Source organism: Erpetoichthys calabaricus, chromosome 7, assembly GCF_900747795.2.
Source record: "Erpetoichthys calabaricus chromosome 7, fErpCal1.3, whole genome shotgun sequence".
NCBI lineage: Eukaryota > Metazoa > Chordata > Cladistia > Polypteriformes > Polypteridae > Erpetoichthys > Erpetoichthys calabaricus.
In genome coordinates, this window is record NC_041400.2 from 128,484,682 (window position 1) to 128,510,692 (window position 26,011).

General features: G+C 36.7%; 1 protein-coding gene across 1 annotated transcript in view; it reads right to left on the reverse strand.

Moving 5' to 3' along the window:
• The window catches only part of dock8 (dedicator of cytokinesis 8), a 156,058-nt gene that overhangs the window by 59,172 nt on the left and 70,875 nt on the right, over positions 1-26,011 (reverse strand). The window contains 16 exon segments of the mRNA XM_051929472.1: positions 140-316; positions 1,036-1,187; positions 2,413-2,579; positions 5,653-5,795; positions 10,636-10,791; positions 10,899-11,012; positions 12,305-12,454; positions 12,535-12,630; positions 12,896-12,991; positions 13,633-13,802; positions 16,069-16,238; positions 16,683-16,912; positions 18,202-18,297; positions 22,827-22,929; positions 25,206-25,284; positions 25,368-25,500. Of these exon segments, the coding sequence (XP_051785432.1) occupies positions 140-316; positions 1,036-1,187; positions 2,413-2,579; positions 5,653-5,795; positions 10,636-10,791; positions 10,899-11,012; positions 12,305-12,454; positions 12,535-12,630; positions 12,896-12,991; positions 13,633-13,802; positions 16,069-16,238; positions 16,683-16,912; positions 18,202-18,297; positions 22,827-22,929; positions 25,206-25,284; positions 25,368-25,500 (2,232 nt within the window).

Below are 26,011 nucleotides of genomic sequence, written 5' to 3' on the forward strand. Positions count from 1 at the left end.
TATTTACTGTATACTTTACAATGTGAAGGTTCCAATTTTTTATTGAAAAAAATGTACGGAAGGAATGTAATCCTAATTATTTCGTTAAAAAATGTAAATAAAACTCTCTAGAAGTAGAAAAGAAATGTATGTTGAGTACCTTATATTCAAAGCATGAGACACAGATATAAAGCAGTTCCAAAAGCTTGTTTAAGTGAGAAGACGGCAGGTCTGCAGTCCACTTCTGAATCAAGTTTTGGTCAGCATTCTTCATTATCCACAAAAAGCAAATCAATAGATTTTGGCTTGTTTCAACTGACAGCAAGCCACTGGACTTCTGATTAATATGATAAAAAATAGAATAAACTTAAAAGATATGTTTAGTTCAGACTTATTGAAGACTTACTGCTAGTAACAGAATGGGTAGGATTAATCTTCATTCAAATAAAAACAACTTCATTATTATGGAATTATGGATTTACATCATATTTCATTTTAATAGCTTGTCTGTCTGCATTGACAATCCTTACTGTATTTCAGTAAGGTTGTTTAAATCAAACACAGAATCATCTAAAAAACTTAAAAGAGGAAATGAAGGGATAAATACAGGTAGAGGGTAAAAATACGTGGAGTTATAGCAGGCAGAGATAGAGGAACAGACCCAGATCAACAAGCAATGTGCCCAGGGATCCTAAATAGTACCAGCCACAGAAGAGATCTATATTTGAACAAAGTTAGAGGCTTAAAAATAATGTACAACTCATCTTATATTACTGTATTGACAATTTCAACTTCTAAAGAGATTACAAGAGATTACAACCTCTCAATAAAGATTTTCTTAGAAAATGACATGCACAAAAAGGATTACAACACAGATGCTCAGGCTTTTTAAAGATTGGGAGAAGAAAGTTGGAGCTATACAGAACGTGAAGGAAAATTACAATGAAAAGTAATTTCTCTGACCCTTAAGGTATAAAAATAAATGATTATATGCACAAATATATGATTAGTGCAATCTACTGTAAATGATGAAAACTAATGTCAGGCAATACTTACTCCAGACTGTGCTGAAGTAACAGCCACCTTTGAAAGTGGATTAAATGGATTCCCAGCAATTGCCATAGCAACAGACTGATTGATAGGAGTTATAGCTTCGGGTTCCTCTTCTGGACTGCCTGACTTCCCTTTGCCACCCCGGGTGTCTGCAACTGCAACAAAAATTCTTCATTTAAATTCACTGGGTAAGTACATATGAATGGTTAGATTTCACTTGCCTAGACAAAGAGTATCTATAATGTCTTAGATCAGACATGATCATGAGAAATGGATATTAATTACATCATTCTCTACATTATTCTCAAGATCCTCTTGATGTTAATATATGTTCATATACAGTATATATTTGTGTGCGTGTGTGTTTTTGCGCTTGTGCATGTGAGTGAGTGAACGTGACAAAACTCTATAATGAACAAGTTTAAAAAGGATTTTTCTAATTAATTAACAAAGAATGTCAATGTATAATATTTCTAGACTGAGAGTTTTATGCAGTAAAAAGAACAAGTCTTTTAGATAAACACAAACAAAATGTTTAGACAATTATACTCAAACTAGATGTGCTACCCATCTAAGACTGGCTGAAATGTAAGTAATCAATGTGGGCACCAGTTAACATTTGCACCACACCATACAATGTATATGTCTCTGTTACATGCCATTTAGTATGGGATTTGTAAAAGCAGTGATAAAGTTTATGATGAGCCATCTGTTGGAATGATAAATGCAATGCATTTTACTACTAAAATGTTTATGATATGCCATCTTTTGGAATTAAAGAGATATAGCAACTGGACTGGCACAGACAGATACTTTTATTAAGATGGATGATATTGCAAGAGGTCATTTACAGACCAGTAAATCTAAAACCTAAAACCTAAACTAAACTAAACCCCCAAACAACTTAACATGTCAGCTATAGTTTGCTTAAATTCAACACTGGACCATAAAAATGGCCCTGAATAACTCTCAGATATCTACAAAAGTGGGAGACATTATCACTTGAGAATATGGCATGACAAACACACATGTAGCATTAACATTAGACTAACAAAAATAGCAGACATATAAGTGAAGGAGTGCTAACTAAATTAAGTAGGCACTATGTATTGAATTCTGTTATAACAAGATGAAAACAGTGTATAAAACTTAGCTAATACCATTATCTTATTTTTTCTATAATCATGATGTCCTGCTTCAACCAAAAATTAACTGATAACACAAAGCCCTCCTTGGTTAAACAAAACAATCAATGTCAAAAAATATTGACACTATAAAAACAAAAGCCAAATATGCAATTGATGCAACTGCAACCTTTTCCTCCCCAATGTATATAGGACTTGCATAGACACTGATTCGATGATATTCTTTATAAATTACCTGTGAAATCTAAGTAGTTCAGATTATCCAGAATAATCCCAACCAGAGGAAGATAGAGGGCTGCTATTCTAGAGCGAACCTCTGGTCGATTGCATCGTGGGTCAAGGTCATGGGAACAAAGTAAGCTGTGAGCGGCATTTATAGCCTTCTTCTGAACTTTGGCAATTCTGTAATGTCAAACATATTAGTCAGTTAAAAGGACTAAGGTAGTAATGTACTAAGTATACTGTAGATGTAAAAAATTCCATCTAATATTAAAAAAAATCCATTAATGATAGTAAAATTTTAATCTTGTGCATTTTGTCCATGGTTACTCATTTAGTTTAGCTGATTGAACATACATTGCATCCGGAAAGTATTCACAGTGCATTACTTTTTCCACATTTTGTTATGTTACAGCCTTATTCCAAAATGGATTACATTAATTTTTTTCCTCAGAATTCTACACACAACACCCCATAATGACGTGAAAAAAGTTTACTTGAGGTTTTTGCAAATTTATTAAAAATTAAAAAACTGAGAAATCACATGTACATAAGTATTCACAGCCTTTGCTCAATACTTTGTCGATGCACCTTTGGCAGCAATTACAGCCTCAAGTCTTTTTAAATATGATGCCACAAGCTTGGCACACCTATCCTTGGCCAGTTTCGCCCATTCCTCTTTGCAGCACCTCTCAAGCTCCATCAGGTTGGATGGGAGGCGTTGGTGCACAGCCATTTTAAGATCTCTCCAGAGATGTTCAATCGGATTCAAGTCTGGGCTCTGGCTGGGCCACTCAAGGTCATTCACAGAGTTGTCCTGAAGCCACTCCTTTGATATCTTGGCTGTGTGCTTAGGGTCGTTGTCCTGCTGAAAGATGAACTGTCGCCCCAGTCTGAGGTCAAGAGCGCTCTGGAGCAGGTTTTCATCCAGGATGTCTCTGTACATTGCTGCAGTCATCTTTCCCTTTATCCTGACTAATTTCCCAGTTCCTGCCGCTGAAAAACATCCCCACAGCATGATGCTGCCACCACTATGCTTCACTGTAGGGATGGTATTAGCCTGGTGATGAGCGGTGCCTGGTTTCCTCCAAACGTGACGCCTGGCATTCACACCAAAGAGTTCAATCTTTGTCTCATCAGACCAGAGAATTTTCTTTCTCATGCTCTGAGAGTCCTTCAGGTGCCTTTTGGCAAACTCCAGGCGGGCTGCCATGTGCCTTTTACTAAGGAGTGGCTTCCGTCTGGCCACTCTACCCTACAGGCCTGATTGGTGGATTGCTGCAGAGATGGTTGTCCTTCTGGAAGGTTCTCCTCTCTCCACAGAGGACCTCTGGAGCTGTGACAGAGTGACCATCGAGTTCTTGGTCACCTCCCTCACTAAGGCCCTTCTCCCCCGATCGCTCAGTTTAGATGGCCGGCCAGCTCTAGGAAGAGTCCTGGTGGTTTTGAACTTCTTCCACTTACGGATGATGGAGGCCACTGTGCTCATTGGGACCTTCAAAGCAGCAGAAATTTTTTCTGTAACCTTCTCCAGATTTGTGCTTCGAGACAATCCTGTCTCGGAGGTCTACAGACAATTCCTTTGACTTCATGCTTGGTTTGTGCTCTGACATGAACTGTCAACTGTGGGACCTTATATAGACAGGTGTGCACCTTTCCAAATCATGTCCAATCAACTGAATTTACCACAGGTGGACTCCAATTAAACTGCAGAAACATCTCAAGGATGATCAGGGGAAACAGGATGCACCTGAGCTCAATTTTGAGCTTCATGGCAAAGGCTGTGAATACTTATGTACATGTGCTTTCTCAATTTTTTTATTTCTAATAAATTTGCAAAAATCTCAAGTAAACTTTTTTCACATTGTCATTATGGGTTGTTGTGTGTAGAATTCTGAGGAAAAAAATGAATTTAATCCATTCTGTAATAAGGCTGTAACATAACAAAATGTGGAAAAAGTGATGCGCTGTGAATACTTTCCGGATGCACTGTATGTAGCAATTTTGCTATGTGCGAGTAAAAAAGGGAAAACGTTCAGGGATTAAAACAAATTTGTACAAGGTGTATCTGCATAGAAAATTAACATAACTACAAATCTGAACTTTCAATTGCTTGAACCTACATTTTCAAATACCATATTCTGTTTAGGGCTAAAAATAATGTTTCTGCATGCATTCTCACTTATAACATTTTACAATTCAATTTCTAAAACTTGCAAACATACCAGTCTACATTATTCCTATATGTAAGCTGTAAATTACATTTTGTTACTCCTAAAAGAAGTTTTTATTGCATCCTACTCTACTACAGTATTCTTATTTATACTCTGCTGAATACGTTTTGAACTAATAAAACCCATGTATGAAATATACATATTTCATGCACCTTATACTTCATACTAATCATTATTATTATGTTAAAAATTTGCTGTTTCTTTTTTATTATACAATTTTACTTTTCATTTTTACTTCACATGCATGCCTTTTGTTTTCATTATCATGCTGTATCAGTCTATGAGAAAAGTATTTCTTGGGCTCAGAAGAAATGCTGAGAAACTTCTTTGTTCCTAGAGATTTCTAGTATTTGGCAAAGTTTATAGTTAAACACTGGCTGGTTCCATGTACCAATACTATACAGTACTATTGGAAAGTTATAAAAAAAGGTGTTACAACATGCTGTTATTGAGATCCCAGAACTGCTGAACCCCAGACACTGCAGCACCATAGCTCCTGACCAACTCAGCCCTGGTACTTTTGAATTTCTACCCTTTTGTTACCATTTTTTGCCCTTCAAACCTCTGTACTCTCAGACAGCATCGGGAGAAGGTAACAGATGAAGCACTGAGGGCACTTAAACTAATTACTGCATTCATCTGTCAAGTTTAATCATGAGTCTCCTGGAAAAGTCTCACTGTGGATTGTATGCTGAAAGATTCTTTATTTAGTACAAGCTATATATAAAGTTATAATTTGCCTCATAATAGTTTTTGTTTTTGTTGTGGTTATTTTGTTGCCGTTGTGGCCCTTTCCATATAGTAGAATGCCCTTTCCATAAAGTATTTCCCAGTACTGAACCTGGTCTATCCATGGTGCTAATACTCCCCTGCTGAATACAAGTGGTCATTCACAACTCATTTGTGAAGCTAAATTATTAAATAAATTAATAATTTTGGATTTAAAGAAAAAACATGCACAGATTTAGCTTCTACCAAGAGTTGCTTGTTAGGCTGTCACATCAGTGATATTTCCCACTCACCCCTCTGCTTCCACTGACTCCAGTGCTGCATTGAGTTCTGTGAAAAGTAGTCCCGTCAAGAAATGCTGCTGCTTGTATTCTTGTGAGAGGTCAAACATTCCGGCAATTTTCTGATCTTGAAAGCTAGAACATGAGCTTGAGTTCTGAGAAAAAATAAAATAAAATAAAAATAAATAAATAAATACAATTTAAGAAGACAAAAAACGCATGTTCTAAAACGTCATATGATGGTAATCTGTTGTTATTTAATCTTAAGGACACACAAACACAGGATACCAAAAGTGACACAGAAATTTGGAGGCTACTGAGTAAACTTAATTTTTACTAACAAAGGTGAGGCATAGTGAGATACTGGTTAGAGCTGATCCTTCACAGCTCAAAAAACTAGGTTTTAGGTCCAACTAGGTTTCAGATCACTGCATGAGCAACGTTTGGACATTTCTCCATTTTCTGTGGGTTCTCTGCAGGGACTCTGATTTTGTTCCATATTTGTGAGAAGAGTATGCTAGATTGATGGACAAAAATATATTGTCTCATTGTGGATATTTAACCTTGAGTGTGGCCTTAATGGATTGGAAACCCATCCAGAATTGTGTTCTGCCTTAAAATGGAAAAAACTGATCCAGAAAATGGATGGACAAAACCATGCAAACATTGAATAAGAAAGGTTTAATTGTTAAACAAGCCAGTATAGCCATACAATACACGTTATGAAGTCCTTCAAAATACAAATAGTTTGCAGGGAATATGGACCATAAATTATGTTTTTCAGAACAGTCCCATTTTCTCAGCTTTTCCAAACTTAGGAGATCATATACACCCAAATTGTACCTTGTGATGGACAGCCGGCTAAATATTCTGGCCCACACCTCCAGGCCGCCAGGTGGAGCCCTCCCAACAGCATGGAGGTTCCCCGAATTCCAGCAGGGCCTTATGGATCTTGTAGTTTGTATACACAGCCCTGCTGGATACCGTGGGGACCACCAGGAGCCGCTGTAGGGAGGCTTTCAGACTGCTATGTGCCCTATAACCCGGAAGTGCGTCATGATCACATGACCAGAAGGAATGATGTGCTTCCGGGTTGAAGAAAAGGACTTTTACTCTGACCCGGAAGTAATGAGGACTTGTGGATTGTTGGACAGGAACCACTTCCGGATCAGGGGTTATAAAAGGACTGTGGGAAAGCCCAGACACTGAGCTGAGCTGGGAGGAAGGGTGGCTAAGTGTCTGGGAGAGGAGGAGAGTGTATTATTGTTGTGTAGTAGGAGAATTGGTATTTATATGAGTAGTGTGGAGTGGAGGGTGCTTAGTGCACGTATTAATAATAAAAAGAATAATAATTATACATCTACCTGGTGTTTGGCGTGGTACCTGAGGGTTCAAGGGAGCTCTAGCGCCCCCTACTGTTACAACCTCTATATAATGCATTAGCACACCATTTGATTTTTCCAAATTCTTTTTAAATAATTCTACATTCCCACTACAGTGCCAAGAAGGAATGAGTGAAAAAGGCAACCTGAAGGTAGAATACAATAACTAGCACCAGTACTCTTTCCAGATCAGTTTCCTGGGGCCTCATGTATAAACTGTGCGTACGCACAGAAATGTTGCGTACGAACGTTTCCACGCTCAAATTGCGATGTATAAAACCTAAACTTGGCGTAAAGCCACGCACATTTCCATGGTACCTCATACCCTGGCGTACGCAATTTCTCCACCTCGTTTTGCAGGCTGGCTGCACCCAGCGTCAAAGCAGTGCTACTGTTCCTGTGTGGTCACCCTTTCTTTCTTAGATCCACATTCTTGACGCGGCTTTATAAATACACTGAAATTAACTGCATATTGTTTATTTGTGTAATGCATCTGATTGTAATTAACCTGCAGTAATATAATGGTCCAGGGAATAGCCATAGTATTCCAAATACCATAACTGCTTTAGCGTTGTTACTCTCAATGCATCTTCTTCTTCTTTCAGCTGCTCCTGTTAAGGGTTGCCACAGCAGATCATCTTTTTCCATATTACTCTCACTGCACCACTCAGAGTATTTATATCACTGTATCTGAGTGGGGAATCACAGCAGCAGCTAATTGGAAAGAGAATTATCGGTATACAGCATGAAGCAGACACTGCCTGAGCCACGGCAAAATGTTTCAGAGACTTTCCTGTACGGACTTCGCGGTTTAGAAAAAGTTTCATCCCACGAACTATAAATGCACTCAATCAGTCCATCAAGTGCTCCTTGTAGAACTGTTTGTACTTATAAGTACAATTACCTCACTGTAAACTTGCACTACAGTTATAATATTGCACAACCTGCGCCACTTTATAAAGCGCATATTTACATATGATGACGATATCATTTTTAAGATGAAATGCAACAAAATATGTTGATTATATTATATAGATAAAACTTTAACTTCATTTAAATAATCTGTATTGTTAATAATTAAACATGTGAGGATACGGTGCCGCAGCGCTAGCTAGTTCAGGGATTATTCCTGCATTGCGTTGTATTCTTGCTGGTGCTGACGCGACACTGGAAGGATAGATGGATAGAATAATTAAACATGTACTACGAAGATATTTCAATGTTCCTTAAAAGTTTTGAAGAATCTGCATTCTCAGCTTACAAATGGCTTCACGTCTATTACAGAGCTGACTGTGTGGCGATTGGGTATTTGGAGAAAGAAAAGTAAGGACAGGAATTGGAGGTTAGTATGTTTGAAAGAGACAGTATTTCTGTAATAAATTATTTCATCGAAGGTCACGCATGGCGCAGCAAGCCTCTTGCGTGAGACATGAACAAGCACTGCGCCACCGTGTTTCCATGTTTAATAACATGCTTTCATTCCTATCATCATGAAAAAGATATCACGTATACATCTCAGTATTTTAATTATTCAGAGAGCTGTAATATCACGAATGTAATGGATTCTGTGTCCTGTCGGAGAAAGAGAAAGCCCGTTTAAGAAGAAGGTAGTGATTCACACACAGAGCACATAGAAGATCAAATACAGAACAAAGCATTTAACGTGCTACTTTAGTTACAATCGGATTTGAGAAACTAGTAAATTAAATGATTTTAAGATGAAGTTTATGATGTTCTACTTTAATGGCAAAATAAACTACATGATTAAAGTGAAAATTTCAAGATTAAAGTTGACATTTCGTGCTTTTTTCCCACTGTGTGCCTATTTTTTTTGTCTGTACCCTAATAAGCTTTCATATGACACTCAGACAGTGGGCTACGGCTCACCTTTTCACGGCGACTTTGTTATGTGACTTCTTTTTTATTTCGGGCACTGTGCGACTTTGTGAACTTGAGCTTTCGAGTTTCTCCAACGCTCTGTCACTCGATCAACTTCCTTTTGTTGATTATACCACTGTTTAAACCAACAAATAGTACATTTTTCCTTTGCCTCCACTTGGTATTCGCTGAAATTCTTATATTTTCCCCCGTGCTTTTCCCATTGTCTTTTCACAGAAGGCTATTTATATTGATTTGCATATTCAAAGAGGTGTAATTCTGGGATGAGTTGGGGCGGGACAGAAGGCGCGTGCACATGCGTTACTTTTCACGCTGCTCGGGATTTATGTAGCGGAACAGCGTGGAAGTTTACGTACGTACAGATTCCTGCATCTGGGATTTTTCTGTGCGTACGCACATTCCCGCTTTTGTGCTTACGCCATGTTATAGTGTGAGTTCTACGCACGCCGTTATACATAAGGCCACTGGTGATTCAAACATAGCTAGCTGAGGTAATACCCAAATGCATCAACATCCTGCCACTATTAATTTGTGGAAAACTTTTTCCCTCCTTGTTAAAATGTGCTCCTTTTCAAATTGCCTCCCCAGGGCCTATTTAATGATTTTACCTTCAACTAATGGTTTACACTAAAACATGTTAATAAATACACAGCTAATCACACAGTTGTCTGCTGGCTCCTCTTTTCAGTTAAAGAGTATATCAAAATTATGCAATGAGGATAGGATAGCTGGCAGGGCTTCACTAGAACTTGCCAAGATGAAGAAAAAATGCTTTTGTTAAAAATGTAACTCTTAAAGAATAGTAAGCACAATATAGGACTTGCTGACATCAACACTTGAATTATTTTGTATCAAGGATAATTCAAGGAACTCAACTATTTTGAGAAATATCTTTTAGCCTGCAAGGTGTACAACAGCTAATTTGTTTAAGAGAGCTTTTGAACCACTCACATAACTACATGTTCATTAACCTTTGTAGGCCTATCTAAATTATTTAGAGTATGACACTCAAAATATGTAGATTAAAACTGGAACACAAGGAAATAACTTATCAGTGTTTTTCAGATATCAGTGTTTTTCAGTTACTCTAAGCAGGGCTTATCTCATTACCTCAAATGTATCTATCTTTATTCGCCTTTTCTGCCTCAGAATGTAAATCACATTTTTCATTGCAGATTCAAAATCACAGAACCTTATAAAAGCTGTGCCCAGATTAACCCACAGTTTCCTATTTTACACAGCAATATGGTATGTGAAAGTGCCATTAAAATTCAAATATATACTGTACAGGCTCCAGTAGTTAAGTATTTTCCTCTTCTAGGTAGACCTTTGTTTCATCTTTAATTCTATACATTTGTCCAACTTGGTAGGCTGTATGTGAACAATAATAGACAAACTAGAAAATACTGATGAGGTACCGATCAGATTTTACACCCATGGCACACAAAACGTTCTAAATCACTAGTGATTATAATGTAACATCACCCTTGACTTAACATTCATTTACGCTCTTTTTTTCCACCCTTTATAAAACAGAACAAGCTACTGTTCAGAGTAGACTTAAATAAACTGTATTAAAGACGAAATTAAGCTTTATGAATAAAATAGAAATTTCATAAATGAAGACTGAATCTTGGACATTATAATGTCACATTCAAAGTAAGTCTGGCATTCATACTCTGTTAGGCTCAAGTGCAAGACACAAAGAAACTACCTGCGATGATATAGATGGGCATGGTGAAGCAGGGGCAGAATTGGGAGTCACAAAAAACAAACTGAGATTCAAATAATGTTCATGACTGCATAGTATCCTCAAGAACTCCAGTCTCATAGAAATCAAGGTGGGTAAAGACGTTAACTTGGATGGGAGCTGTAATATATGAAAAATGATATTTAATATTCTTGCAACTGAACTGATGGTATAAAAAAGAAATAAATTACATATTCAATAATGAATCAATTTCATATATTTTTTACCTGGTTGTAGTAGTTTCTGACTAGGTGGAAGATAAAACCCCGGTCCATGAGAGACAGCAGGTCATACAAAAAAAAAGCCAGGCTGATGTTGATCTTTTCAGCTTGCTCAATTTCCTTTTGAGATAAAATAAAAATATAATGTACTCCATCCATTCTCTCATTCACTTTTCTAAACAACCTCATTCCCTTTTGGAGCAGAGAAAATATCGTGGCAGTGTTGGGCACTAGGCAGGATTACAAATATAACAGGATGTCACATAATAAACATACCAAAATAAACAATCCTTGACTAATAATACAAAAACTGAATCTGACATAATGTTTATTCTTGAACAGCAAGTTCTCTGCTATTGCTGTGCTTGCCAGATGCCAACAGCGGCTCATTTTTCTGTAATTCAATTAGAGAAAGTGAGCATGTGAAGCTCCCCTTCGTGACAACATAAAGAACAGTGTAAACACTTTTTTCTAATTAGTTGTTAGGTCTCTGATGAGGAACATCTACTCTCTTTATTTCTTTGCAAAGGTTATAACTTGACACATCTGACTCATACTCTGTAATGCATGTATGTGGCACTGCATATTAGCCAAACTCTAAGAACAACACCTGACAAGGTCACCTTAAGACTGCTTTTTATTAGTTTGGCATGCTAAATGCTGCAAATATTTATTATATAAGAAATAAGTACTCTACATGTAAATAAGGAGCAGCACGGTACCATAGTGGTTAATACTGCTGCCTCACAGATTCAACACACTGAGTGAGTGTATATGTTCTTCCTCAGTGTGCATGGGATTTTCTTACAAATCCCTCACGTGTGCTTGTTAGATTACTTAGCATTTTTAAATTTGTATTGAGTGAGTATGTCCGTAAGTATTCCCAGTGAGGGAATTGCACCTTCAACAGGAATGGTTCCTTCCCTGTGTCCATTGCTCTCTGTGTCTTGAAACTGATAAAATTGTTTTCTAAAAATGTTATTTTATGTTAAAATTAAGCGACTGGTGTTCTTTAAACATGGTATTTATTTATCTGTAATAAAATGAAAAAAGTAAGCAATTGACATTGCTAAACACAGCTATTCCTCCATAAATTTATATGTGAGAAAGAAGATTTCTAATGCCCATATCTATGTTGTTCTAATTATAAAGATAAATTTGTGGCTGATATTTAATTCTTCACCTTATGCATATTATTTCAGTATGAATAAGAAGCATTTAAGATCTCATTTTGATCCTAGCCATCTCGCTCATACTTAAGACTTTAAAATGATCTTAATATAATCTCACAACTGGCAACTAACTGCAAAATCAATATGAAAAGTTGTCAATTAATTCACTTTAGAATAAACTAGATTCATTCATTAGTAAAATTAGATATGCATTATTTTCCTTACCCAATGCATACTAACCTTTTGCTGTTTTGTTAAGATTGTTCCCATCTCTAATGTTACTACATTCACAATAGTGGAGATATCATCTTTAAATCTATCAGAAAAGCGGTTTTTACGAGGCACATCTGGTTTTTCCATCTGGTGGACATACTGGGCCATGCTTTTAATCTGCAGATAATTTGAAATTTATGTTAATGTATGAGGGTGTAAATAAATAACTAATGTAGAATTAAAACACATAGCCTTACCAAGAGTTCAAAAAAGAACCAGGCATATTTGTACACATTTTCTCTGCATACTCCAGTGCTGACAACCATCTGTAGCGCTAACTCCTCATGAAATTGCTGTTTAGTAAATAAATCAGAATCAATCATATTCAATAATTTAAGTATATAGTAGTATAGTCATGACTCTATTTTCCTATATCAAAAATGTAATTAAAAAGTAAGAAGTATATATGTGCCAGACTTGCAGTTCTGGACACTGTGAATACTTTCATTATGGCTCTGAATGCTCCAAAGGCCAGGTCAAGGCTAACACAACATACAGTATGTGCAGGAATCAACTAAACTGGAACAAGATCGCCCTCTAGTGTTAAATGAGAGTTACCTTTTTGTTTGTAGATCTTGAACTTCCACCATGAGTGTGAAAGTAGTTTGAAACTTCTATATAAGAAGACATTCTGTTGTTTGCAATATTCGTGCCCTAAATGAAAATCAGTAAATACCATAATGTCAAAAAACAGACACCATCTGTCCTTTGTTTTAACATAGTTTAGGTTACTTTGTTTTTCAGTGTGAACTGGTTTGGAAAGAGGTATGTAACAAGGATGTCTATGAAAAAGCACTTTACAAAATAAACATAAATGGCTACAGATAATAAGTGTTTGTCTTGAACATGGGCTCCAAATCTTATATGCAGACAGCCTGGGTACTTTTGATGCAAAGGCCAATTAAAAAAAATGTTATTGTGAAAATAGGGCAAAAACCTGGGGTTGTATTTCAGGGATACTGCAAACAATCAACCAAATACAGCCAGTTACTATGGAGGAAGGAAATTCACATTCAAAGCCAATGAAAACTAAATGTATGTCAACAAAAAAGGAAAACAAAAGTGGCAGCAAAATCATTAAAGACAAATTCCTACTGCTGCTCAAATGAGTACAAACATTTGTACACTGTACATTTATATCACCCCTTGAAAGTACAAATCACAGAATCACAGATAGACCACTTTATACATAGAGCCTTGTTTCTGCTAATAGTTATGTGCAAAGAAAAAAATAAAGAAATGTCCAGAATGTCAACAATGCTTTTAGACATAATATGAATTACAAGTGTAATCACCTTCAATGACATGATGTTCTTAACTTCTTCATCGGCTGTTGCTGGGACAGCAGAGACGTCGGGGTTACTGCTACTCAGGACACGAGACTGAAAAAGCCGGGTTCCAACAGAACAAGCACTGGAGCGGCCAACAGTGTGATACCTCATTTCTGGTGGAACAGTTCCAGCGCCTATAAAAAAAAAAATCTGTGAAAGGTGGAGAAATTCAAGAATACATTTCATTAGCATTAGAATAATTATATGCATAATCTACATTGCTCTGAACTATCTTGCACCTTCCATATCCTCATCATAATCTACAATTTACATAAACTGACTTGCTCAGTGTTCCACATGTGATGGAAGAAGTATTGGTGAGGTGGACATTATCTGTTTACACACCAAAAATCTAGAATAAATTACCAATAGAGACACACTCAGCTTAAACCTTATAACATTTAAAAAAAAACTGCTCAATGCACATATTTTTAATTTGTCCTTTTAATGTTTATTTATTCAGTTTGCAGCAGTGGGCATTGCTGTTTTTAACTGAATATGTCACCAGTTCCTCAATAACAAATAGTGAGATATTCATACATACTGTTAGTCGCGTCATGTCACGTCATTAGTTTCTAATCAAGCTCCTTCAGTGAGAAGCAAAGAACCTCACACAAGTAAAACAAAACCACATCAAAAAAAGCTTTACTGCAAAGAGGTGAGTTCAACTCTAAATTAAAAAAGCTCTTTATAATGGGGAACCAATGACCAGACACTGCAAATTAAACAATTAAATAATCAGGGCATTAGAAGTACTTATATAGGAAATATTATAACACATAAAAGTTGAACAAAACACCAGAAAATTAAAGCATGACTTAATCTATAGATGTAAATCTGGATGGCACAAAAAAGTAAAAGAATTTAGAACACTGCAATGATGAAATTAATGCCACCTCGCAACACATCAATAGTAGTATGTATAAATATATTTTGATGTAGAAGGGAGATGCCACAAAGATGGCATAAACAGTCCAAAAAAAGGCTACTGTACGGGGAAACTGCAATTTCAGTACAATTAACAAATGTTGAACACTCCAGGCATACCTTATTAATGAGTGGTAAAGGCACATACACGTGACGTAAAAAAGACAGTGGCTGTGAGTAGCAATAACCTAGAAAATCACTGTAACTAGGAATAGCAACAGTAACAGAATACCAACAAATGAAGCACAAAATACACATAAAATATATGTAACATATTCAATACGTATGTGCTAAAACTATTTTATTATATTTGTTATCTTGACAAGAACATGTACAGTGATTTTTTTTATGTCTGACTGTTTGGCTACTTTTCAATCTGTGGACAGAGGCCCATTCACGGGAGATTTAATATAAATGTGTTTCCTCAATTACACCAATCACATTTAGAAAACACCATGTTATATATTGTTGTTTACTGGATATCAGGGTACTGCACACACTAATAACTGAGAGGCTTATTGAGGAAGTACTCATTCTTACTGCATCTCCCCAAACAGTGTGAAAATAACTGCTAGCAAGTCATCTTAAGAGTAGCCAGGACTGCCACTTCTGTAGTCGGGGGCACCGCTGTCTTGTTTGATTTTTAATGGACTTTTTTTTAAAAATAATTCTTATGTTCTTCTTTCTAATTTTTAAATGGGCAGGAGCTTTGCGCTACTTCATACTTAAGAAAATGTTGATGAGAAAACATTTTTTAATTATTAAATTAATACATACATAGAAAAGACACTTAACAATTTTCATTACAATTTTCAAAAGTTTTAAATACATAGCTGTTCTGTTAGTTACAGTACATGCAGTATTACAGATTAAAAGTCATTAATCCAGTGCCACAAAAGAATTGAGTTAAAACTTAGTAACAGTGTTTGTGCATTTGCAGCTTTGGATTTTTTATGCAAACAGCAAATAACAGGTATTGTAGATTTTAGTGGATTAATTAATTTGTTCAGTTTACCGAATAACTAAATATTTATGGAAGAAGATGATCTGCTGTGGCAACCCCTAATGGGAGCAGCCAAAAGAAGAAGAAGACCAAATAACCAAGTATTAATGTTATGCCAGTTTTTTCCAAAAATTATTTAAACAAAAACAAGTATTCAAATTACTATATACATTTGAAAAATCTGTAGCCAGATCTTAAATAAATAAGTACTAATATCACAATATGGAAAAAACCTAAAAAAAAATCTAAAATTAACATGAACTTGTTTTACCCTAATGTGTGTAAATATGTAATTAAATAATCATTTACAATGAAAGGTAGACTATAAAAAAGCTGGATAAACATTTATTTTTTTAGCATGACAAAATTGCTTATTTTTAAAGTTATCAATAATTTAACTATAAAAAAGCCAAAAAATCTAGACCAAAAATACTAATATTCCCCACTAGTTTCCATGCTAATTTATTTACCTGTACTCAAAACTTCTTTCTGTGTATCAGGCAGCTGAAACACATAGTAGACATATGATGCTAATAAACAGTTCCTCCCATGCTGATCCTTAGAAAGGTCTTGACTGTTGTGTAGACTATTGACTATTGAAACAACAGACTCAAAGGCGATCTGAGCAAAATTGGCTGTGAAAAAGTAAAAAAATAAAATTATACTACAATGCTCCCTGATAAATATCACATTAAAGATTTAAGTGAGATGAGTTTAAAAAGTAAACAAGGTAAAATGACTAATGCTGATGTTTAGTCAGTTTATCATAAAAGAAATTTAAATTCAAACCAAAGTAAATGTAAGCCAGCCTAAAATGCATTTACAGTAAATAACAATAAGAAATAATATTAACATTACTATTTCAGAAAACTATTGATGTTTTATTTATAAAATAGATGTAATGTACTGTATGTTCTGACATTCAATGCAAAATTAAACCAGAATTTGCTTTTCTATTTTAAATCAATTTTCCATCTTATCAATAAGATAATGAGGTGTGAACTAACACAGCATGACAATCAAATTGTACTACAGTAAACCACTCAAACAGATCGAATGCTAAACAACCAGCACTTACCTGTCTGGCCCTGCTATTACCATCGGCTGCACAATAAGATGAAAGAGTTTATCTAACACTTGATGCAGAAAATGGACCAGAGGCTCCAGTCTCGAGGATGACAGTGAAATGATACTAAGCTTAAGCTCATGCTCCAGTTTGCTTTCTGGAATTTTGTCCTCCATTACTCGGATAGGGAAGGTAACACGACCTTCCAAAGCATGGCAAAGAGTGAAGAACCTTTCTAAGTGGTTATCCTGGAGTGACAAAGGAAGAGAATACCCTTAGTCACTAGTGACTGAAATTTATGTGGAAATACTGTTTTCACTTCACTAGATAAGCAATCAAGTTTATATATACTTATGTAATGAATCCTAGCTACTCAATTCACAACATTAAATTTACTGATGATACTTGGGAGTTGAAAACTAAAAATATCATTATTGTGCAATTTTTTTCATTAAACAGTTAAATTTCAACTAAATTACAGTTTGGTTTAGATAGGTGTAATACAGATGATCGTGCATGTAGATATTTCCCCCCTTGGAATATCTGGGATCACAATTAGTTGTTGTGGCCACCAAGGGTCACATCACCTCCACAATCCCAACACAAACAGGCACATGTACAGCACACACACAAGGCTTTTATTCAGTGGGAGCCATTGCCCAAGTTTCTCAGCAGCACCAAGCACAGTGCAGCAAGCAGAAATATAAACCCACGGCATTTTATCTTCGTTCTTCTCCTTGTCTTTGTCTTCTGCCTCCACTCCTCCTCTGGCAAGTGTCATCCTCTTCCTCCCAACTCTTGCTCCCTGAGTAGTGGCAGGTAGCTCCTTTTATGTGATCCCCGGACATACATCCGGTGTCCCGAAGGCTAGACCCGGGAGCACTTCAGGGCAAGGCTGAAGCCGCCACACAGTAGTTCTCACCAGTTCCCCACAAGTGCCTCAGCCATCAGCTACATTGTATATTTTTATCTACCCGATCCATATTTTCAAACCTGTATAACATAACATTCCACTTGATTCAATTTAGGATGGCGGGTGACAAATAGCCTAGCCCGGCAGCCTCATGCACAAGTAGGAGTAACGGTCCACCACAGGGCCTCCTCATACACATACCTGTATTACGTCATTCGAGGCTAATTTAGACTTGCCAAATCAAACTTACAGGCACTACTGGAGCTTAGAGGCAGCAGCAGTACCCCCATGCTGTTATTTCTAAATTCATCATTTTTGTAATCTTTTTCAAATATTTTTGGGAATCATATAACACAACATTTGCACTGCTATATTTGTCTTCTGTCATTTCTGATATTTCTCTTACCAATTAACCCAAAAAATCATGAAAGCAGAAAAAGAAAGGTAGTGTTTAATGTCCAAGACATACAACTGAGTCATAGCAATCCTGGATATGTTTACTTTCTAAAATAACAGAAAGTCATGTGCTATTACATAAGGTTATGCTAAGAATAAAACATGCAGAAATATGTTTCTAAGGGGTCAGAAGAAATTATTTTAAATTCAAGTATTCAGTCAAATTACCTGGGTATGTAAAGACGATACAGTCTGAATTTCTAAATTGAAGACACCTTTATGACCTTCTAACCATTTTATTGGAGGGACCTGAGGAGGGACTTTCTAAAGAAGAAAAAAAATGAATGTGAAAATTGCACATGCACATCAAAGAATAATATGAATGAATACTATATCTTATACAATTATTGTATCATTTTAAGTATTTGGACAAACTGTGGAAAAAATGTTCTTCATTGAGAAGTTTTTATGTAGTAAAAGTTTAATTTCACCAGAAGAAAACTACGTGTTTTATTCATTAATGCTGCATCAAAAGTCAGGAGTACAAAAAAACTACAGGCCTCCAGAATTGAGAAAGCTCCTAAGCCCCCAACCTTCCATTTGCTCTTAAGTAAATTCCAGTGTGGTGTATAAACACATTCCTTCTAGCAGGGTACAGTGACTTTGAAAATGAAAGAAATCCTCTCTCTTAAGGGATGGAGGGGTGGCTTGACAATAAAAATGACAGAGCATTAGAAACACAAATGGGAGGATAATTTAAACAACCATGACAAGACTTTTCAATTGATTTTAATTTGTAGGCTTATTTTGCATAATCTTAGCAAGTTAGGGACAATCATGGTACACTCTTGTAACCAGTAGTTGTGCAACTGGACATTCTCAGCAATGCAGTGAAACTAGTCCTTAACTCACCCTATCAAAATCAAACTTTTGATTTTGTCTTATGTTGTAGAAGCAGGTTTGTGTGAGCTGATAACCAATGAGTGTTCACTCAGAATATAACATGGGTGGGTGCTATAGACAGAAAAGAGGCTCATCTGTCTGTAGTCTTGTGTTTGTTGTTGGATTGAAGATGGAAAATAAAAGGAACGAGACTGCGGTTGAATCTGCCATACCCAGAAAGCCTTCATACAGGCACTGGTGCTGTCAGGCAGCTGTTATGTTTTGTTTTTCATTTTTATATTGCACTAGCAAAATACCCGCGCTTCGCAGCGGCGAAGTACTGCTTTAAAATTTTTATTAAGAAGAAAAGTAAACCTTTTTAAACTGAGGGAAAATATACCAATAATTATTTGTTAAGGATCTCTTTGTATACCACGTTGTCAGTTCGGCCCTCCGGTTGTAATATGACCAAGCTGTGCGCTGAGCTTACTCTTGAGCATGCAATGTATAGATGGCAATGTGAAAAGCAATCTTGCCTCAAATCAATGCCAACCTTTTGTAGGGTCTGTCCCTGAGACTTATTAATTGTTATTGCGAAGCAGAGCCTTACTGGGAAATTGGAGGCATTTGAATTGAAATGGGTTTCATCGATAAACTTCGCATCCAGCTTTTGAGAGTTTAAATATTCATAAACATCAAAGTGTCCACTACTCAAATCGTCATCTGTGAATCTAAGATGTTTAAGGCATTGGCGGTTGTCCAAAGGTGTAAAATATTTGGCCATTTCAGTACACTTGAAAGCGACAACCGAACAATTCAGCGGCAGCCATCAACTCACATGCAGAACCATAGGTGAAGGGCTTAAGCATTTCACTCTTATAGTGCTCCTGTGTAGTATAATTATCTCCTGTACCGTCATCAGTCCACACCTTGAACCTGTCCCAGTCATTCAATACATAAGACACAATGTTCCTCCGGATATCAAGAGTGAGCCTGATATGGCCCTGCAATATGTAACACAAAGAATGGAAAAGGCAGTCGCCATCTCCGAGCATGGAAACCACTCAGTAAGTGACAGTTCTTTGATCGATGGTGATCACCTCGATAGACATGTTAATGGGGGTACGGTTGGAACGATAAAGGAAATGGGTACCTGAACAATGTAAACTTAGTCTAAAATACCTACACAATAACTATAATCGTAAAAACAAACAATAAAACAGCGGAGAAGCCGTGGATTAAATAAAAAGGCTGCAGTTATCAGCAGGGAGACGTGAATACCGTGGCGAACCAAGGAAGGGAATGAAGAGACCGGAGCGACGGACAGCCTTATATAGGCAGGCAGCCAACTACGTGGGAGGCGTGGGGATGGGGGACCCAACGCCGCCTCACACGGTGACCGAGCTGCAGGCTACGGACGTATATATGTACGTAAGTAGGATTCAGTTAGCATTGGGAACCTGCGTACCAAATTTCTTGAAGATGGGCCCATAAGTAACAAAGACCGTTGGAAAGTTCAATATGGCGGCCGATAGTGGCATCATACCACCGAAATAAGTACGTATATCGGTTTAGGTTAGCGCAAGCAAGCCGCCTACCAAATTTCGTGAAGATGGGGCCATAAATAAGAAAGTTTAACATGGCGGACGCTGTCGACCGTTATGACCATTACGTGTAGAATTTCGAAATGAAACCTGCTTAACTTTCTAAGTAAGCTGTAAGGAATGAGCCTGCCAAATTTCAGCCTTCTACCTATACGGGAAGTTGGAGAATTAGTGATGAGTGAGTCAGTGAGTCAGTCAGTGAGGGCTTTGCCTTTTATTAGTATAGATTCTAGACATTTCTACAATTAAAATGAAAGTTTCTGAAGTAATTCCCAATGTTACTTTTTGATTTGGTTTCATTTTCAAGTAGTTAAAATTTATTTCCATTTCTTTTCAATGTCATCTTGGTTTTAGCAAGTGAAGACATTTTGTGGTACAGCTGTCACCCCAATACTATGGAATGAATATACAGTATCAATGTGAAACACACTACATCATTGTTGTGATGACTAAAAGGTCAACCCCTGACATTCCGAGTCATCCAAGATTTGGATAAAGGCAGCAAGCCTTGTGTTTGCAATTTGTTTTTCTTTACTTTCCTGAGTTCATTGTTTAAATTTTAGCTATGATTTTGTTTTAGATTTGATGCAAAGATTGTGTAGAATTCATAGTTACGAACTTGACTTCTTTATTGATACACATTTATGATTCTGGTTTCAGTGCACTACATCTGCTTTGAAGAACAGCAGCACATTATTAGCTATCAGCATGTAGCAAGCTCATGACAATTGGAAAACATGTTGTTTGTCATTTACTGCACATCCTCTAGGTGATGAGATTCAGCCACTGCAGTTATTAAATAGATGCCCCAATTGACTAGAAGTTGAAGGGTACATGTGGTTTTCCAGGGAAGCAAAGGTAAGTCCTCACACTGTTAGATGACCTAAAGAAAGCTATGGGTGCTTTGTTTTAGACTGCTTTAAGCAGCTCAGAAAAAAAATCTTGTATGCCTGGAGCTTGAACAATATAACAAATAACTGACATTATAACATGACTTATTCAAGCACCACTGAATTTTGGAAATAATCCTTAAGTAGCACGGCCTCCTAAATTTAAAAACATGATGCATAATTATGTGGCTTCTGCAACACTTACAAGTGCTTGGATTGAACTCAGAGACCCTAATGGAGAAAGAAACAGATGAGTACACAACACAGGATACTGTGCATTAGGTCGGTAGCTAATATATCCAAAATTAAAGTCTATATAGAAAAAAAGCTTTTGGTAATAGTAGAGTTGAACCAAAAACAAATGCCAATTGAGTAAGGCACAAACAAAGCTTACATCAAAACCAGACTCCAATCTTATAAACATTCTTTTACAGCGAAAGAAAGGAGGGATTCCAGAGGTCACAAGGAAGGATGGCTATTGACTAAAAAAGACAAACAGGGAAGCCACAGCCACAGTTTTAAGAAAAGAATATGAGAGTGTTATCTGTACTTTGAGACAAATGTGCTGGTCAGTTAAGAGATTAACCAGGAAATAGATGATTTAATCATTTGTAATGTGGCCAGAAAAGGTTATTGTTCATTTGTCTACTTATTTAATGATTTTATTTGTCTTTATTCATTCTTTATTTTTATCTCAGTTTTTTCTGGCATATTTGTACTTTGGTACAGTGTCCCCGAAGGGCCCTACTGTTACTATGTTACAAATTGTGACATGGCACCTGGCTAACAAGTCGGTGGCAAAGTTAAAACAGGTAGGATACTGAATGGCAACATGGAGCAGTCCTTACTTCTCTCTAGTAGTGATGTGGGTAGGTGGCTGCTAGATAGCAGTGTGCCCAGGAAATATACAGAAATGTATTCTTTGCGCACTTGGAATTGGAAGGACATGTTAAACTGTTGGAAGGCTAGGAATGTTTCCTCATACTGTAAGGTGGCCTTTTTGAGATGGGTGTAGCTCTGTGCCCACTTACGTGGGGACAGGCAAGGTTGGGAAACACTAAACGAGACTGACCTTTTACATATGCAGTGATGCTGTGTAATGCAGTAACATATAACCCATAAAGAAAGCTTTGGAAAAAAGGCATCAGGACTTCCAGAAAGAGTCCCCAACTTTGGAAGTGGCCCAGAAAGTAAAAAGCCAATCACTGTCAGAGGTTTTCACATAACAGAGACTAAGGTGAGACAGACAAGGAGGTTTTTGGCCCAGTATTTTGTTACTGGCAGAAAAGCCACCCAACTGCATACACAGAACTAAAACACCTGTGTTAGTCAGACCTTGAGAGACAAAAGGATTTAAAGTTGCTGTACTTTTTTAACTCCCATCATTTATCCCCTACTTAATCATTTTGTTCAGACAAAGGTTGTACATAAAGGTGAACAGAATAATGCACCGAAAAACAAAAAATGGAAAACAAACCTCTGGTGAATGAATATAGTAGCTGCTAGGCAGTCTGTCCAAGGCAACTGGTAAGCAGTATTGTCCAGTTTGCAGACGTTTCATTAAGAAAAACTGGAAACCACTGCAAATGTGAAAACATAATGTTAGTTATTAGTTGGAATTATTTGTTTGATAGTTTTTAAAATTGTACACTAATCCTGATGCTTCCACTTACATGGGGTAAAAAATCAACTTTATGCAATGCAATTCCATGAGGTGAGGCAATGTTTTCTACAAGACAACTTGTCAATAGCACCAAACATACTGTTTTAATGCAATTTTAGATGAACACTGCAACTCTATTCTACTAATATCAAAAAATATGAAACAATAAAAAATGTAATATTAATCTTGTAAAGACACATCCATCTGTTCACTTTCTAACCCAATTAATACTTTTCAGGATTACAGGGAGACTATATATGCAGTATGAGACACAATGGCAGTCCATTTCAGGGCATACCCACAAATGCACATTCAGCCATACTGAGCCATTTTAGAGTTTCAATTAACTTTACTTCCGAGTCATTGGAACGTGTGACATCTTATGGCCCGTTTATACTTCACGCTCAGAACGCGTACATCATGGCTGCCATGCATTCCCAGCGTTCATTTGACGTGTCGTCTATGCATGTCCTCAGAACTTAACACGACATGTGCGCAAGTTGCCGTACCAGCAAAAAGTCGGGGGGCGCAGTGTGATAAGAGTCAGAATGTGACGTCAGAGTCTCTGTTTACTATCAACATGTAACAGCAAGCTGCTTTGAGGATCCTCCAGGATCAATGTGCGTGCTTCGATGTTTGATGAATGGTTTGATGTGGTGAACCAAAATGCTGCATACAAATGCATTTGTGGTGTTTTTATATTCCCTAATAAGCATTGCATATTCCCCAACATAATGACACGATACCTTTTAAAAGTCTCACATACCATCTTCTGTGCCACCTTTTTTTTTTTTGCACCTTCACAACAGCATCAGAATGTAAGGCAGTGTATTTGAGCCACAGATAAAAACATTAAACACATGGTGAAAAGGTCTATTTTGTGATTAAAGTGGAAATTTCTGCTTTAAACTCGAAAATGTCCACTTTAACCTTGTAGTTTACTTTATCACTAAAGTAGACCATTGTAAACGTCATCTTAAAAACCAGTTGTTAATCGCTATGTGTTTCTGGTGCTTCCTCCTGAACTGACAGCAGCAATCGCCACACAGAACACATTACATTTATGATATTCCAGCTCTCTGCACATTTAGAATACTTAGATTTATACCTGATATCACTTTTCTTGATGAAATACATTAAAGCATGTATGTCACATTTTACAGGCAGGTTAACTTCATTTAAATATTGAATACTGTTAATAATTTCACATGTGGATGTGACACAGTGACAGAGCGGTGGCACTGCTGCCTCATAGTATGGAGTCACATCTCTTGTTTGCATGTTTTCCTAGTGGGTTTCCACAGTGCGTTCCAGTTTCCTTCCAAAGACATGAAAGCTTGGGGAATTGGCGAGTGTTTGTTTATGCTTGTGTTACCCTTGCAATGAGCTGATGCCCCGTCCAGGGATTGTTTCTGTCTTGTGCCAGATGCTTGCTAGAATGGGCGCATCCTGGATTATGGATTTAATCATTAAACATCCATCCTTTACAGAGATATTGTGGCATGGTGTCCTCAGAATTTAATGGGTGTTTCAGGCAATCACAACACAGCGAAGCCAAACCTATTCTCACTGTGATGATATCTCACACTGCCACCTGGTGGAATCTTCCAGATTATGTATGAACAGTACAATGCTTGCGTAGCAGTAGCGTCCACAGGAGCACATGTCGCGTTGCCTGAAGTATAAACCTTGCCTAAGAGGATATCCCAGGCAGACACCAGGAGAACTTGGTAAATATGTGGCTTTTGAAAGAATTGGCTGTACTTTAGAATATTTATGTGTGGCACAGCAAAATGGTTACTTGATTAATACTTTTGGTATTTTAATTTGTAATTAATAGGATATGTATACTGTTAATGTCACAGGAAGTGAAAAGTTTTTAAAATTAAGTGATTGATGATTGAAGTTACTAGAATGCAGAACAGTAAAAAGAAATGCATGCAATGAAAACTTTCTAGAAATAATTAAAATCTATTCATGATTTCTCATTGCACTTTTTCTTTAATACGGTAATAAATTTCAGCCTGTTATTCTACAAATAAGAGTGAAACCATGAATGATATAAAGAAGGTAAAAAAAAACTATGCCTTTCTTCAAGAATTTTTTATTTACATTTCTGAGGTAAGAATAAGACCACAGTAATATATTCAGACAGAATAAATGTCAATGCATTGTTAAACAGAAGGAGGCTACAACATGTAGCCAACGAACACATGTTCACATCCTGCCCTGTTCAAAAGACGCATGTATCTCAGTAAGCCGCTCTTAAGTGCTAATGTAAAGAAATCACATACAATATTCCTTATAAAATTTTTAATAAAAATAAACAAACATGTCAGTCTAAAAAAATCTTACTGTGTATCCCAATTAAGGTTTCCACATTTGATCCTTGGTTTTGTTTGAGTTGACAACTAATGTGATAAAAGGTAAAAAGGATATGATGTTTCTCAGTAAGCTTTGCTGGAAGCTGAATCTTTATTTCTTCATAAAATCAGGAGACCTGAACAGGAAAGAGTAAAGTTAATCTATAAAATGCAGCTTCTTAACAAAATGATAGATAACCTTCTAATATACTTTAAAAACAGAGCAACATCAGTTGCAGTACTACTAAAAACAGATTGCATAAAATAACATACAGCTTAACCATTTTCCATTTCAAGTTCACGTTATAATGTATTGTCATATATTCAGAGTAAGATGAAATCCTATTTGCATGTCAGCCACAGACTAGTGACAGACATTCAATACTAGCACTGAGTAGCCTTATAAATAAGCATACAAACTCTCTGTGAAATCAGTGGAGTGAATACCACTGGTTGCATAGCATTGGTCAAGATGGATGAGGGAGAAATGCAACTCAAAAGACTCAACATTTTTAATAATATTGTTTGCCTATATACGATAGCCTATTTTATAAATTTCCTGGACAAAATGAAGCTGTGCTCCAGTAATATTCTGAGCGGACTTCACTACTCTATTGTGCTCTGTGATCTTGAGCA